Genomic DNA, 13372 nt, shown 5'->3' with positions numbered 1-13372 from the left:
CTCTATAGTCTAAGCTGGAGTGCAGTGGCACAATCTTGGCTCACTGCAGCCTCCGCCTCCTGGGTTCAAGTGATTCTTCTGCCTCAGCCTCTGAGTAGCTAGGATTATAGGCACGCGCCACCACACCTGGCTAATTTTTGTATTTTTAGTAGAGATGGGGTTTCACCATGTTGGCCAGGCTGGTCTTGAACTCCTGACCTCAGGTGATCCTCCCACCTTGGCCTCCCAAAGTTCTGGGATTACAGGCATGAGCCACAGTGCCTGGCCAGTTCATTGGGTTTCTGAGGGCACTAGAAATTACTTGAAGTCCCTTCCATGGCTTGGGTGGGAGTAGAGACTCTCATCCCTGAGTCTGTCTAAGTTAGAGTAGCTCCATTTCTATCTCTGTGATATCTTGAATTTCCAAGTAAGCATTTGTTTGCCAAAAAAAAATCTTTTAAAAATCATCACTGTTGTACTGGATGACTTTTTAAGCTATAATACTTTTTTTTTTTTCCTAATGGAAGGATGTTTTGTCTAGAGGGATTTTTTATTAAGCTGGAAGCAATTTGAGGGTTGGTTGGTTGGTTTGTTTGTTTTTGCGCCATGCAGTGTCTACTCTCAGAGTCCATCAGCCGCTTTATGTTACCCAGGCCTTGACTCAGGGCCTTCCACATCATGGTAGGACAGGCCTCATGCCTCTCTCCTTGAAGCTTATAGTCCAGCAGAAGGTTGTGATTCTTCAATCTAAGTTTGTAGAGATTGTTAATTTATAGGAGTCAGAAATTATTAGAGCTACTCAAGATTCCTTTAAGCCTAAAGAGGGGCTTGGAAGGTTTTTCTTTTTGAACAAAAGACATTAACAGGTCAGTTCTCAGGCTCGGACAGAGAAAACATCGTGGTGAGCCTGAGTGAGCAGACAGGCCGATTCTTAATTCACTAATTACTGATCCCGTTATGTTTCAATGAAAGGCAAAGTAGCAAAGTCAATTAGCTTAGTTGTAAAGAAGCTCCTTCTGGGAAAAAGAAAGGGAAAAAAGAATAAAGGGATGCATTTCTGAGGGCAGGGTGGGACTTGTCTTTTCAAGATTTTTAGAGACATATCCTCAGCTGCTTTGAGAATGCAGGTTTTGGAGGGGGCTGGTTAGGTAGGTGGAAGTTACTGGGAGAAAGGGAGAGGGAAAAGAAGCAGCATTTTGGTCAATCTCCATGAAACACAGCACTATGTCTACATTTAATTAGAGCACAATAACCATTATTCATTGTTATTAATATTGTTATGTAGATCATAGTTTTATCTACCAAGTATGAAAGTATGAAAACTTAAAGAATGTTGTTTGAAAAGGACAGTTGTGGGAACACGTTAAAGTACATTTTGACATATAACCAATGTTTCTAGGATTCTTCTAAGAAGTCTTTAAAGACTAAGAAGCCACAGCAGATACTACTGCCTGAAAAGATAAATGAACAGCTGGCCTTGTTGGAGACACACCTACTCAAACTGACAAAGCAATGTAATCATTTTTTTTCTGTATACTTCTGTTTAGCATTAAGTTTTTTAAAACGAGAAAATATTTTGTTCAAAGGATTAGGATGAGATTAGCATTTGGTAAACCCTTTAAGGTTTACACAGTGCTTTTATATCATTAATCCTAACACTACCCTGTTAATAAGGGGTTGCTAACCACTTTTTACAGATGTGGCTCATAAAGATTAAGTGATTTACTTAGGATTACGTAGCTGGCTTGGACTTGAGCCTGTGTCTTCTGTAAGTTTTCTCAACCTGGACAATATTATCATTTTGGGCCAGGCAGTTCTTTGTTGTGGGGAACTGTCTTTGGCACTGTATGATATTGAGTAGCATCCCTGGCCTCTACTCACAGAAGCACAGCACACCACCCCCTAGTTGTGACAACCATCTGGGTATCCTTGGTGGGAGAGTGGGATGGGGTTATGGGTGGCACAAAAATCACTGCTTTGAAGTCAAAAATGCAACTGAGAAATAAAGGAATAGTGTGAGTGTTGTTAATGTGTAAGTGGTTTGACCCAATGCCTTCCAGAGTAGAAAGCAGAGTGAAAGATTAGTTTAATTTTAGGTCGTTGTACTGTAGTAATTTCATAATAAACCAATGTGTTAATGCAATGATTGGTATTTTGGAGTTTGCAGCCTGGAAGGCTACTTGGGAAATTGAGTTAGTTTCTGGTGATGATTAGTATTGTCACATTTTTAAAAAGCAGGTACTTCAAATCTTCTAGAAAAAGAGAGTATCCAAATTTGAGCCTTAAACTAAGTATGAGGCTCTACTTTTGCCCCATGGCCTTTGGAGATGAGGCTACACTTGTAGAATTCCATGTCCCTACCTCACCTCTCCTACTGTGTGCCTCTGTTCTATCTTGTGGGCTTCGCTGACTTGGATCTCTCTCTTTTAATATGTTCCATGCCCATTTCAAGCATGGATTTATGAATTGAACTAAGTATTTGATTATTCCCATAATTAGTTAACATAGCTTTGGGAAAGCTGTAATCATCTTATTATATATATAAAGTATAATTCCTTAAAATGTACAGTGTTCTAGAAATGTGATTTATTTTTATAATATCAGTAAAAATATTTTACCAAGAAGCACAATGAGCTATAAGTAGCTAAATAGTAAATTCTCCTTGGTGGTCTAATGGTTAGAAAAAGAATAGTAAATTCAAAAACAACAATAATAAAATGATAGTTTTGTACAGTGTTTTCTGTGTGCCAGTCACTATTTTACAAAATATACTATTTTTATAAAATATACACATTAAAACTCATGCAACCTGTATATAAGAGCCATAAGAAGGTACTATTATTATCTCTATTATAAAGATAAGGAAACTGAGGCACAGAGAAGCTAAATAACTTTCCAAGGTTTCATAACTAAAAAATGTCATAGTTAGAATTTGAACCCAGCCAGTCTGGCTCCAGTGGCTGTGTTATACTTTACTGCCTTTTAAAGATAATTTTGCTAAAATGGGATAAATGTAATTGGTAGATTTCTGAGTCTTGGGTTTGCTGATACATGACAGCTGTTGAAAAAGAGAGAATCATGCCTTGGAAACTCTTTGCCTATTTGGTGGTGGACCCCTTAGCTTTTAGGGGGAAAAGTGAAGCAAATAATTTCATCAGATTATTTTCATTTCCAAAATGTAATGCTATAATTGCTATTTTAAGGCACATAATTTAGAATAAATACTTCAGTATTTTCCTGTTTTGTCATCTCTTTTAAAGAATTGTTATTGTGAATTACTCAAAAAATTTGTATTTTGGGTTACTAAACAGAACATACGACTTTTGAATTTTTTAACCTTAGATGTTACATCTGAACTCTCAGGAGGAGAGGACCCTATATTTCTTTATCCTGTAGTTTTGAATTGGTCGGTCAAAGGTGCCGTGAAAGAAGGTAGGTGAACTGGATGTGTATATGCTGTTCACTCGATTTATCACTGAAGAGAATTAATTCTGTGGATTTTGTTTCTGTTGTCTACTTGAAGATTTCACCTGTTTTAGGCAGAATATTTTGGATTCTTACCCACTCAGAATAATGCAGAATCCTGATTGCCAAGTAATGAAAGAGACCTAAAGAGGTACCTGATTTAAAGTCTGGAAAGACAGAATCTTGATGGTGGCTTATTTTGGTAGTGAATAGTGTTATTATGAAGCTTACAAAAACTAGGGCATTGAAAAATGTATTAGTGGCTGGGCACAGAAGCTCACGCGTGTAATCTCAGCACTTTGGGAGGCCAAGGCAGGCAGATCACCTGAGGTCAGGAGTTTGAGACCAGCCTGGGCAACATGGTGAAGCCCCGTCTCTACTAAAAATACAAAAATTATCCAGGTGTTGGGTGGTGGGTGCCTGTAATCCCAGCTTCTCAGGAGGGTGAGGCAGGAGAATCACTTGAACCTGGGAGGCAGAGGTTGCAGTGAGTTGAGATCGTGCCGCTACACTCCAGCCTGGGTGACAGAGTGAGACTCTGTCTCAAAAAACAACAAAAAAAAGAAAAATGTATTAGTGAATTTCAAGTTTAGCTAATGAGAAATGGCAACATAATGATTAATTCAGAGCGAAATATAATAAAAATTAGGATTACTAGTTATGATAATTACCAACAATTTTTTCCCCAGTTAGTGATACATTAGAAGTGACCTTAATGAAATCTTTCTCAATGCTGAGATATTTAGAAAATAAATTTAATATAGACTGTAAAGGATTCATTGATACTAGAAAAACAGTAGTTCATACCACATTTATTCCTATATACTTTTTAAAATGGAGAAGTCTAAAAAGCAGATTAATAAACTTGCCTGTTGGAACAAAATGACTGCTAGCACTGGCAACCCTTCAGTACTAATAATTGAGGATATTGGTAACTATATATGAACTTCCTTGTTATTACAGTTATGAAATTTAAGCAAAAACCAAGATTTCTGGAATTCTTTACACAAGTTATGCTAAAATGCATGAATGAGGAAAAATTTCACCTTATGGTAGAGGTAACAACTCCTGTCCATGACTTCTTGAAAAGGTACTTGCAATTATCAGTGTTATACATGTTAACAACTTTAAAAAATGAATATCATTGTCAGTTTTAAGAAATATAAGGTAGATGAAAAAGAGAGTGGAGTATATACAGTTAAAACCACTGCCTAAGAGATAGTGAAAATTCATGTCTGTGTAAATAAATAACTAAAAGTAAAAATATATATACAATGTACTCACAAATGAGAATAGAGCATGTTCAGGTCTCTAGCTGGAAACAGATTAAGTCTTTTGCTATTGAGTCAGGATGGATAATAGTATCTCTAGGCCATCAGTTCTTTCTCACACAAGGTTTTGGCTCCAGTTTTGGTCATTTACCACGTGTTTGTAATTCTTCTGTGGTAACAAATAGAGCCATTTCTTGGGGTTTCCATTTGTATATGTGAAGAGGGAGTTCCTCAAATAAAAGCAGTAAACCTTAAAGCTGCCCCTCCTATTCTCTAAGCCTGAATGGTTCTCTTTGCTCCCAGATAAAATGATAGTGCTTCACACCAATTACGAAAGATGCCAAATGAATCCAACTTTTCTTTTATCAACTGAGAGTGGACTTTTCTTCACTGGGCATTGATCTGTCCATCCCATTTTAATAAACATAAACATCAGTAACATGAAACCTGTTTTTGAAATGGCAGCAAAAGAGAAGCATTCCCTTAAAAACATACAGAAAGATATTCTTCCTAAAATAGGTACTTCATTTATTAGAACAGAAGCTTAGAGTATATATATGCTTCATATTTTCAAAAGATAAAAGAAGAAATTGCTTATATTAAATGAAACAGGCCATGATAATAACAGAATTGTTCAGAATTAGAGTTCTATTAAGTTTTTTTAAAAACAGCTAAAATTAGATATTTAGGAGGGTTAAACAATGTTCTTGATTGCAAAGAAAAACAGAAGATACTTTCAGTGTGCAGGCAAATGTGGAGGGCTGGCTGTGGAAGTCTAACCTAAGAATAAGAGATATTCTGGAAGAGGAGCATAAGATTATAATACTGTATTTATACTGTACTTTTTCTGTGTTCGGATATGTTTAGATACATAAGTACTGACTATTATGTTACAATATCGCCTACAGCGTTCAGTATAGTAACATGCTGTACGGGTTTGTAGTCTAGGAGCAGTAGGCTGTGCTGTATCACATAGATGTGTAGCAGGTGATACCATCTAGGTTTGCATAAGTACATTCTATGATGTTCACACAATGACAAAATTCCCTAACAAAGTATTTCTCAGAATGTATCCCTGCCGCTAAGTGACACATAATTGTATAAATAGTTAAAACAATGAACAAGTCCTCAATAACATTGACTTGCATAAAAATTTTAAAATACTGTTTATCCAAATGAAAAGCAGTCAGAGCTCCACAGAGCAGTGAACAGATCAAGGAGTGGAGGAGTTTAATGTATTCAATGGATGAAGGTTCTGCTGTGCATGGAGGAGAATGCTAAGATGGTGACAAAGACTGTAGTCTAAATGTGACCTCCTCTCCTTCCCACCTCTTTCTGGAAGAACATAACCACCAGGTCAAGCACCCTGGTAGTGAGGGAGAGAGAGAGGAGAGGCTGTAGAGAAGAGACCTAGCTGGTTGGAAATGGAAGGCAGTCTTAGGCTGCAAGTCGTGGAGGATGGCTCCCCAAGTCCCTTATGGTCATCGATCAAAGGCTTCTAATTTAGGCAGCAAAACATTTGCCCAAACGAATGTCAACTAACTGGGTGATTCTTAGGATTGTTACAGCTGAACTGGGGTTCCAGACAACCATGGGATTAGGGTTATCTTCATCAAAACTGGAGCGAAGGGACCAAGATGGATTTGGGTCAAATTCCAACCCCTGGAACTAGCTATCCAGGCTTATACCCCGTCATTTCATTAGCCTTGCATTAATAAGACCCTACATTTTATTCAAGTTTTGAGATCCCATTTATTATGTTAAGCTGTTTTGCTGTGCCTAGCTAGTACTTACGAAGAAATATAAATTAAAAAAAAAATAGAAATTTCAGGAAAAATGGGCAAGTATCAATAAAGGGACAGTGAGAGATTATAGTATTGGTAAAAGGTCAGCTCAGTTCCTGTTGGTATTCAGAGGGCAGCAGTGGCTGGGAGCTTGCAAAAGATGGAACCAAAGAGATTGAAATCTGTTGGAAGCAAGGAAGCTTGTCTAGGGTTACTTTTACAGTATTCTCTGAGTTATAAGGGAAGAAGTGTCCATCGTTACTTTATTTTCAATCCAGTTCTGTTCCATCTACATCATGCCTTCAACTCCTCTTTTTCCCTATAGAAAGCCCTATGGGAGCTTTTATTATATGATTATAACATACAACATATTCTTTATTATACAATGTATAATACATTTTATTATTATTTTTTTTGAGACAGAGTCTCGCTCTGTCGCCCAGGCTGGAGTGCAGTGGCGCGATCTCGGCTCACTGCAAGCTCCACCTCACAAGTTCACGCCATTCTCCTGCCTCAGCCTCCCGAGTGGCTGGGACTACAGTAGGTGCCTGCCACCATGCCCAACTAATTTTTTTTTTTTTGTATTTTTAGTAGAGACAGGGTTTCACCCTGTTAGCCAGGATGGTCTCGATCTCCTGACCTCGTTGTGATCCACTTGCCTCAGCTTCCCAAAGTGCTGGGATTACAGGCATGAGCCACCGCGCCCGGCCTATACATTGTATAATACATTTTAAAACTTATTTATTCAGTCTCCTGTAAATAGGCATTTAAATTCTTCCTAATTTTTTATTATTATAAACAGTGCTGCAAAGGACATTCTTATATATGTGTCCTTGTGCATGTGTGAGAGTTTCTGTAAATATACAGGGCTGTAGTTTCCAAGATATGAACATTTTAACATTAGTGGATATTGCTAAGTTGCTCTTAAACTTTTATCAATGTTGTGAAAAGTTTCTATTATTCAACATCTTCATTGACACTCACATTTTATGATATGATTTACACTTTGCTCTTTTGAGAGACCAGCTATTTCATGCTGAACAGAGATATCACAGTCTAATTTATGCATAGGACACAAGCAGTTTTAGATGTTCTTGTATACTTTCAGTGAAAACTTTAAAGACATATTACTTTGGGGTAGTTCTGCAAATTTTTGCAGGTCTTTTTGACTGACTATCTTTTTTATTAGGAGGAATGAGTCTCTACTTGGACTAATAAAAGTGAAATGTAAGGACAGTGCTTTGAATAAAAAAGCAAACAAATCTTTAAAGTTCAAAGCTGCAGTAATGGAAATTGGAAGAGTAAGTTTCCTATGAGTTTTGAATTTTAGGTAATGAAATTAAGAGATTCATGTATCTAGAGATGACTGGCTACATTTAAACTCATTATATGAAACAGAAGGATATACTAACAAGCATAATTTTATAATTACACAATACAACTTTTAGATTAACGTGTAGATATTGTTATAATCAGATTTTTTTGTCTACAGGGGTACTTCTGTTGCCTTTGATAGTAATTTTAATTGAGGGTATAAACTACTGTATTTCAATGTCAAGAGATAACATTAGAGTATGAGTAAATTATACTACTGTGTTCAAAGTTTAAATTTAACTTGTAACATTTTATCTCCTCTATTAAGAGTGCAGAAATGCAACAAAGAATAAGAAGTAAAAAAAAGGAAACTCTAAGAGATTTCATTTTTAAAAATCCAGCTGTTTCTGAAATGGTGGCACATGAAAGGTATTCACTAATTAATTAATTCAGTAAACGTTTACTTGAGGGTAACTATGTGTTGGGCATTATTTTGGGTACTAGGGATACACTGGTGGACCAGACAGGTGCCTTCAAGGACCTTACATACTAATGAAAAAAGCATAGTAAACAAGTAAACACCTAAATAAACAAGACAGTTAAAAATGGTGATAAATGTTATAAAGTAAATGAAATAATATAGAATATTTGGCTTGGCATGAAGGTGGTGGTGGCAATAGTTTAGACAGGGTGGTTAGGAGAACAAATTGGTAAATTATCAGTGAACCTAAAGTTCTTGATTATAAAATATATTATGGCAAAATGTTTGGTTTCTGTTTTTATAAGTACACATTATAAGTACACATGTATAAGAATTTTTTATTCTTATACATTCTTTATATATCTTACCTTTATTATCTAATGTTTTTCTACACCTGTTTAGTGATTTTGATTTTAATTTACACCACATAGATATTAATAGAACCAATTCTGCTTTGTTTTTATTTGCATTTGCCTACTATCTCTTTGATTATTCCTTCATTTTCTTTATTTAAATTATGACATATTTTAGATAGGTATAAAAAATAATATAACAACTATGCAACTTAACACGTAAAACCTTTCAAACACAATTGAAATCCCCATGTACCCGTCTTGGTATGTATTTCTGTTTTCCTCTATCCTGGAAATAATACTGCGCCAAAATTTCGTGTTTATTATGCTGAAGAGTGAATTCATATGTCAACCACATGTGTATATAGCCCCAAATAATGCATGCTGTAATTTTTTCCAATTTGCTTTGGAAATTTGCTTTTTTTCTCTCAATATTATGTTTGTGATTTTTTGAAATGTCACTTATACATAAGTCTACTTTATTAATTTCACTGCTGAATGGTATTTCATTATATACTAAATAAATATCATATAATAAATAAATTATATAGTATAATGCATTGTATTTATTTTATATGTATTTCTGTGTGCACAATACATACACATAAATGTAAATAACGCATAATTTAACATGCATAATAAATATATATTATTTATTATGCATATATCATATAATATATATTATATATTGTATAATAAATTTTTAAAATGATTTATTCAGTCTCCCATAAATAAACATTTAAATTCTTTCTAACTTTTCACTGTTGTAAACAATGTTACAAAGGACATTCTTGTATGTATCTCCTTATGTACGTATGAGAGTTTCTGTAGGGTAAATACACAGGGTTGCGGTTTTCAAGATAGGAACATTTTAGTGTTACTAGATATTGCTAAGTTGCTCTTAAATTTTTATCAATGTTGTGAAAAATTTCCGTTATTCAAGGTCTTTACCAACACTTGATATTATTATCACATTTTTGTGGAACTATGTGGTATGAAATTTTATCTTGTTGTTACAATTTTCATTTCTTTGATTCCTAAGGTTAGGCATCTTTTCATGTTTTTATTTGGCCCAAGGGTTTTTCCAGTCTCAGGACTGCTTGTTTGTATCCTTTGCACATTTAAAAACTTTTGTTTCCTTATTTAGTTTTGTAAGTTTGGATGCCAATTCTTCTCCCAGTTTGTGGCTCATCAGTTCACATTTTAAAGTTTTTTAATAATTAATTCAAAAGTTTTAATTCTTAACGGAGTCAAATATATCAATGTTTCCCTTTATTGTTTTGGAAATTCTTTCCTAATCTGGGATAGTAAAGATATTCTCTTTGTAAATTTAAATTTTCAACTTTCACATTTAGGAATTTCATTAATTTGTTTTTGCATATGGTGAGAAGATGAATCCCTTCCACTCTCTTTTTTTAATTTTGTTGCAGGTATTCAGTTGGCCGGCACAATTTATTGAGTAATCTATTCTATTGTCACTGTTAACTTTATCACTTAGCAAGTTTTCATATATGTAGCTTTGGGATCTCTTCTCTGTTTGATTAGTCTATTAACTTATTCCTGAGTCAATATCAAACCATCATAATTACTCTAGTTTTAAATTGAGTTTTGCTGTCTGAGGAACAAGTTTCTCCAGAATATTCTTTTCCTTCATGCAAGTCTTGGTATTCTTCCACAAAATGGAATGGTTTTTTGATTAATACAAAAAACTCTACTATGATTTTGATAAAGATAGAATTGAATGTATGTATTGGTATAGGAAGGTTTTTAGAAATTATTTATTTATTTATTTTTACACTGTTGTGTTTTTCTGTTAGTAGACAGATCACTTTCTTAGGTCTTTAATGCCTTTCAATAAATTTCTATGATTTTCTCCATAACCGTGTTATATATCTTTTGTTAGATACATCAAGGAACTGTTTTTTGATATTAGTGTAAATTATATTTTAAAATTACATTTTTGAATTTTTCTATTCTTTGTATAGGTGTGTAGTTGATTTTTTGCATACTGATCTTCTAAACAACTTGATAATTTATTTGTAGATACAGTTTTTTTTTGTGTGTGTGGACAGTCATAATCTGAAGAGATAATGTTTTGCTTATTCCTTTCTAATGCTCCAGCCTCTTCTTTCCTTTTCGTGTTTAGCCTACAGGCTAGGACTTCGAGTTTAATCAGGAAAAGAGTTTGTGATTGTGGATATCCTTGTTGTAACACGCGTATTTAAAACTTTTTTATTTCCAGATAATTATAGATTCATGTGCAGTTATAAGAAGTAATACAGAGAGATCCCATATACCCTTCATCCACTTTCTAATGATAGCTGTACAACTATAGTACAATATCACAACCAGGAAATTGGCATTGATATAATCCACTGACCTTATTTGGATTACAGCAAGTTTGCATGCACATGTGTGTGTGTTCGTGTGTCTGTGTGTGTATTCTATGCAATCTGTAGAATTTGTATGACCACCACAGTATGTAACCTTTTGAGGCTTTTTGTTTCACTTAGCATAATTCCCTTGAGAGTCACCCAAGTTGTGTGTATCCACGAGTTCACTTATTATTGCTTAGTAGTATTCCATGGCATAAATCTTCCATAGTTTATTACCATTTACCTATTGAAGTGCATTTAGATTGTTTCCAACCCAATAGCATTTGACTATTAGGAATAATGCTGTGATGAGCATTCATGTGCAGTTTTTATATAAACATAAATCTTCATTTCTCTGTGATAAATACCCAAGAGTGCAATTGCTTGGTCGAATGGTAAGCATGTTTAATTTTGTAAGGCATCCTCCACTCTTTTGCAGACTGGCTGCACATTTTTACATTCCCATCAACAGTATGTGAGTGATCTAGTTTCTACTCATGATTTCCAGCGCTGAGCATTATTACTGGTTTTTAAATTTTAGCTATTAAAATAGGTGTGTAGTGATACCTCATGGCCTTAATTTGCATTTCTCTAATGGCTAATGATAGAGAACATCTTTTTTTTTTTTTTTTTTTGAGATGGAGTCTCACTGTGTCACCCAGGCTGGAGTGCAGTGGCACGATCTTGGCTCACTGCAACCTTTGCCTCCCCGGTTCAAGTGATTCTCCTGTCTCAGCCTCCTGAGTAGATGGGATTACAGGCATGCACCACCACGCTTGACTAATTTTTGTATTTTTAGTAGAGACGGGGTTTCACTATGTTGGTCAGGCTGGTCTTGAACTCCTGACCTCATGATCCACTCACTTCAGCCTCCCAAAGTGCTGGGATTACAGGCATGAGCCACTGCACCTAGCCTGCATCCTACAATTTTTACTAAGATTTTCATTCTCGTTTAGTTCTATATGTTTTTAAATTATCTTTGTAATTTCTGCTTCTTGTGAATAGATCTTATATATCATTGATTAATTTCTAGGTATGTTTTTGAAGCTACTGGAAATGATTCTTTTAGAACTCATTGTTTATTGATGGTATGTAGAAATAGAGTTATTTTTGTATATTGACTTTCCAATCCTTTCCCCCTTTTCCTTTTTCTTCCTTATTGTTCTGGCTAAGCCCATCAATACAATGCTAAAACAAAAATGATGTTAGTGGGCATATTTGTCTGATTCCCATTTCATAGGGAACGCTTTCACATTTTCAACATTTTAGCATTAAGAATGGTATTTGTGTCTCTATTTCCTTCAGTTCTGCTCTGATCTTAGTTATTTCTTGCCGTCTGCTAGCTTTTGAATGTGTTTGCTCTTGCTTCTCTGGTTGTTTTAATTGTGATGTTAGGGTATCAATTTTAGATCTTTCCTGCTTTCTCTTGTGGGCATTTAGTGCTATATATTTCCCTCTACACACTGCTTTGAATGTGTCCCAGAGATTCCGGTATCAATGAATCCAGGAGCTGGTTTTTTGAAAAGATCAACAAAATTGATAGACCGATAGCAAGACTAATAAAGAAGAAAAGAGAGAAGAATCAAATAGACACAAGAAAAAATGGTAAAGAGGATATCACCACCGATCCCACAGAAATACAAACTACCATCGGAGAATACTATAAACACCTCTATGCAAATAAACTAGAAAATCTAGAAAAAATGGATAAATTCCTTGACACATACACTCTCCCAAGACTAAACCAGGAAGAAGTTGAATCTCTGAATAGACCAATAACAAGCTCTGAAATCGAGGCAATAATTAATAGCCTACCAACCAAAAAAAGTCCAGGACCAGATGGATTCACAGCCGAATTCTACCAGAGGTACAAGGAGGAGCTGGTACCATTACTTCTGAAACTATTCCAATCAATAGAAAAAGAGGGAATCCTCCCTAACTCATTTTATGAGGCCAGCATCATCCTGAAACCAAAGCCTGGCAGAGACACAACAAAAAAAGAGAATTTTAGACCAATATCCCTGATGAACATCGATGCAAAAATCCTCAATAAAGTACTGGGAAACCGAATCCAGCAGCACATCAAAAAGTTTATCCACCATGATCAAGTGGGCTTCATCCCTGGGATGCAAGGCTGGTTCAACATATGCAAATCAATAAATGTAATCCAGCATATAAGCAGAAGCAACAACAAAAACCACGTGATTATCTCAATAGATGCAGAAAAGGCCTTTGACAAAATTCAACAACATTCTTGCTAAAAACTCTCAATAAATTAGGTATTTATGGGACGTATCTCAAAGTAATAAGAGCTATTTATGACAAACCCACAGCCAATATCATACTGAAT

At 35.2% G+C, this 13372-nt stretch overlaps 1 protein-coding gene across 1 annotated transcript in view; it reads left to right on the top strand.

The window, feature by feature from the left end:
* The window catches only part of LOC116464397 (cilia- and flagella-associated protein 54-like), a gene marked incomplete at its 3' end in the record, with an annotated part of 9077 nt that extends 835 nt beyond the window's left edge, over positions 1 to 8242 (top strand). The window contains exons 2-6 of the mRNA XM_032147657.3: positions 1379 to 1493; positions 3322 to 3411; positions 4408 to 4534; positions 7689 to 7800; positions 8142 to 8242. Coding sequence (XP_032003548.3) covers positions 1379 to 1493; positions 3322 to 3411; positions 4408 to 4534; positions 7689 to 7800; positions 8142 to 8242 — 545 coding nt within the window. The remainder of the gene's footprint in view (positions 1 to 1378; positions 1494 to 3321; positions 3412 to 4407; positions 4535 to 7688; positions 7801 to 8141) is intronic.
* Between the last annotated feature and the right edge of the window lie 5130 nt (positions 8243 to 13372).

This window comes from Hylobates moloch, unplaced genomic scaffold, assembly GCF_009828535.3.
Source record: "Hylobates moloch isolate HMO894 unplaced genomic scaffold, HMol_V3 SCAFFOLD_597, whole genome shotgun sequence".
NCBI lineage: Eukaryota > Metazoa > Chordata > Mammalia > Primates > Hylobatidae > Hylobates > Hylobates moloch.
Note: the sequence above shows the minus strand (reverse complement) of the source record. Positions and strands in the feature narration are given on the sequence as shown.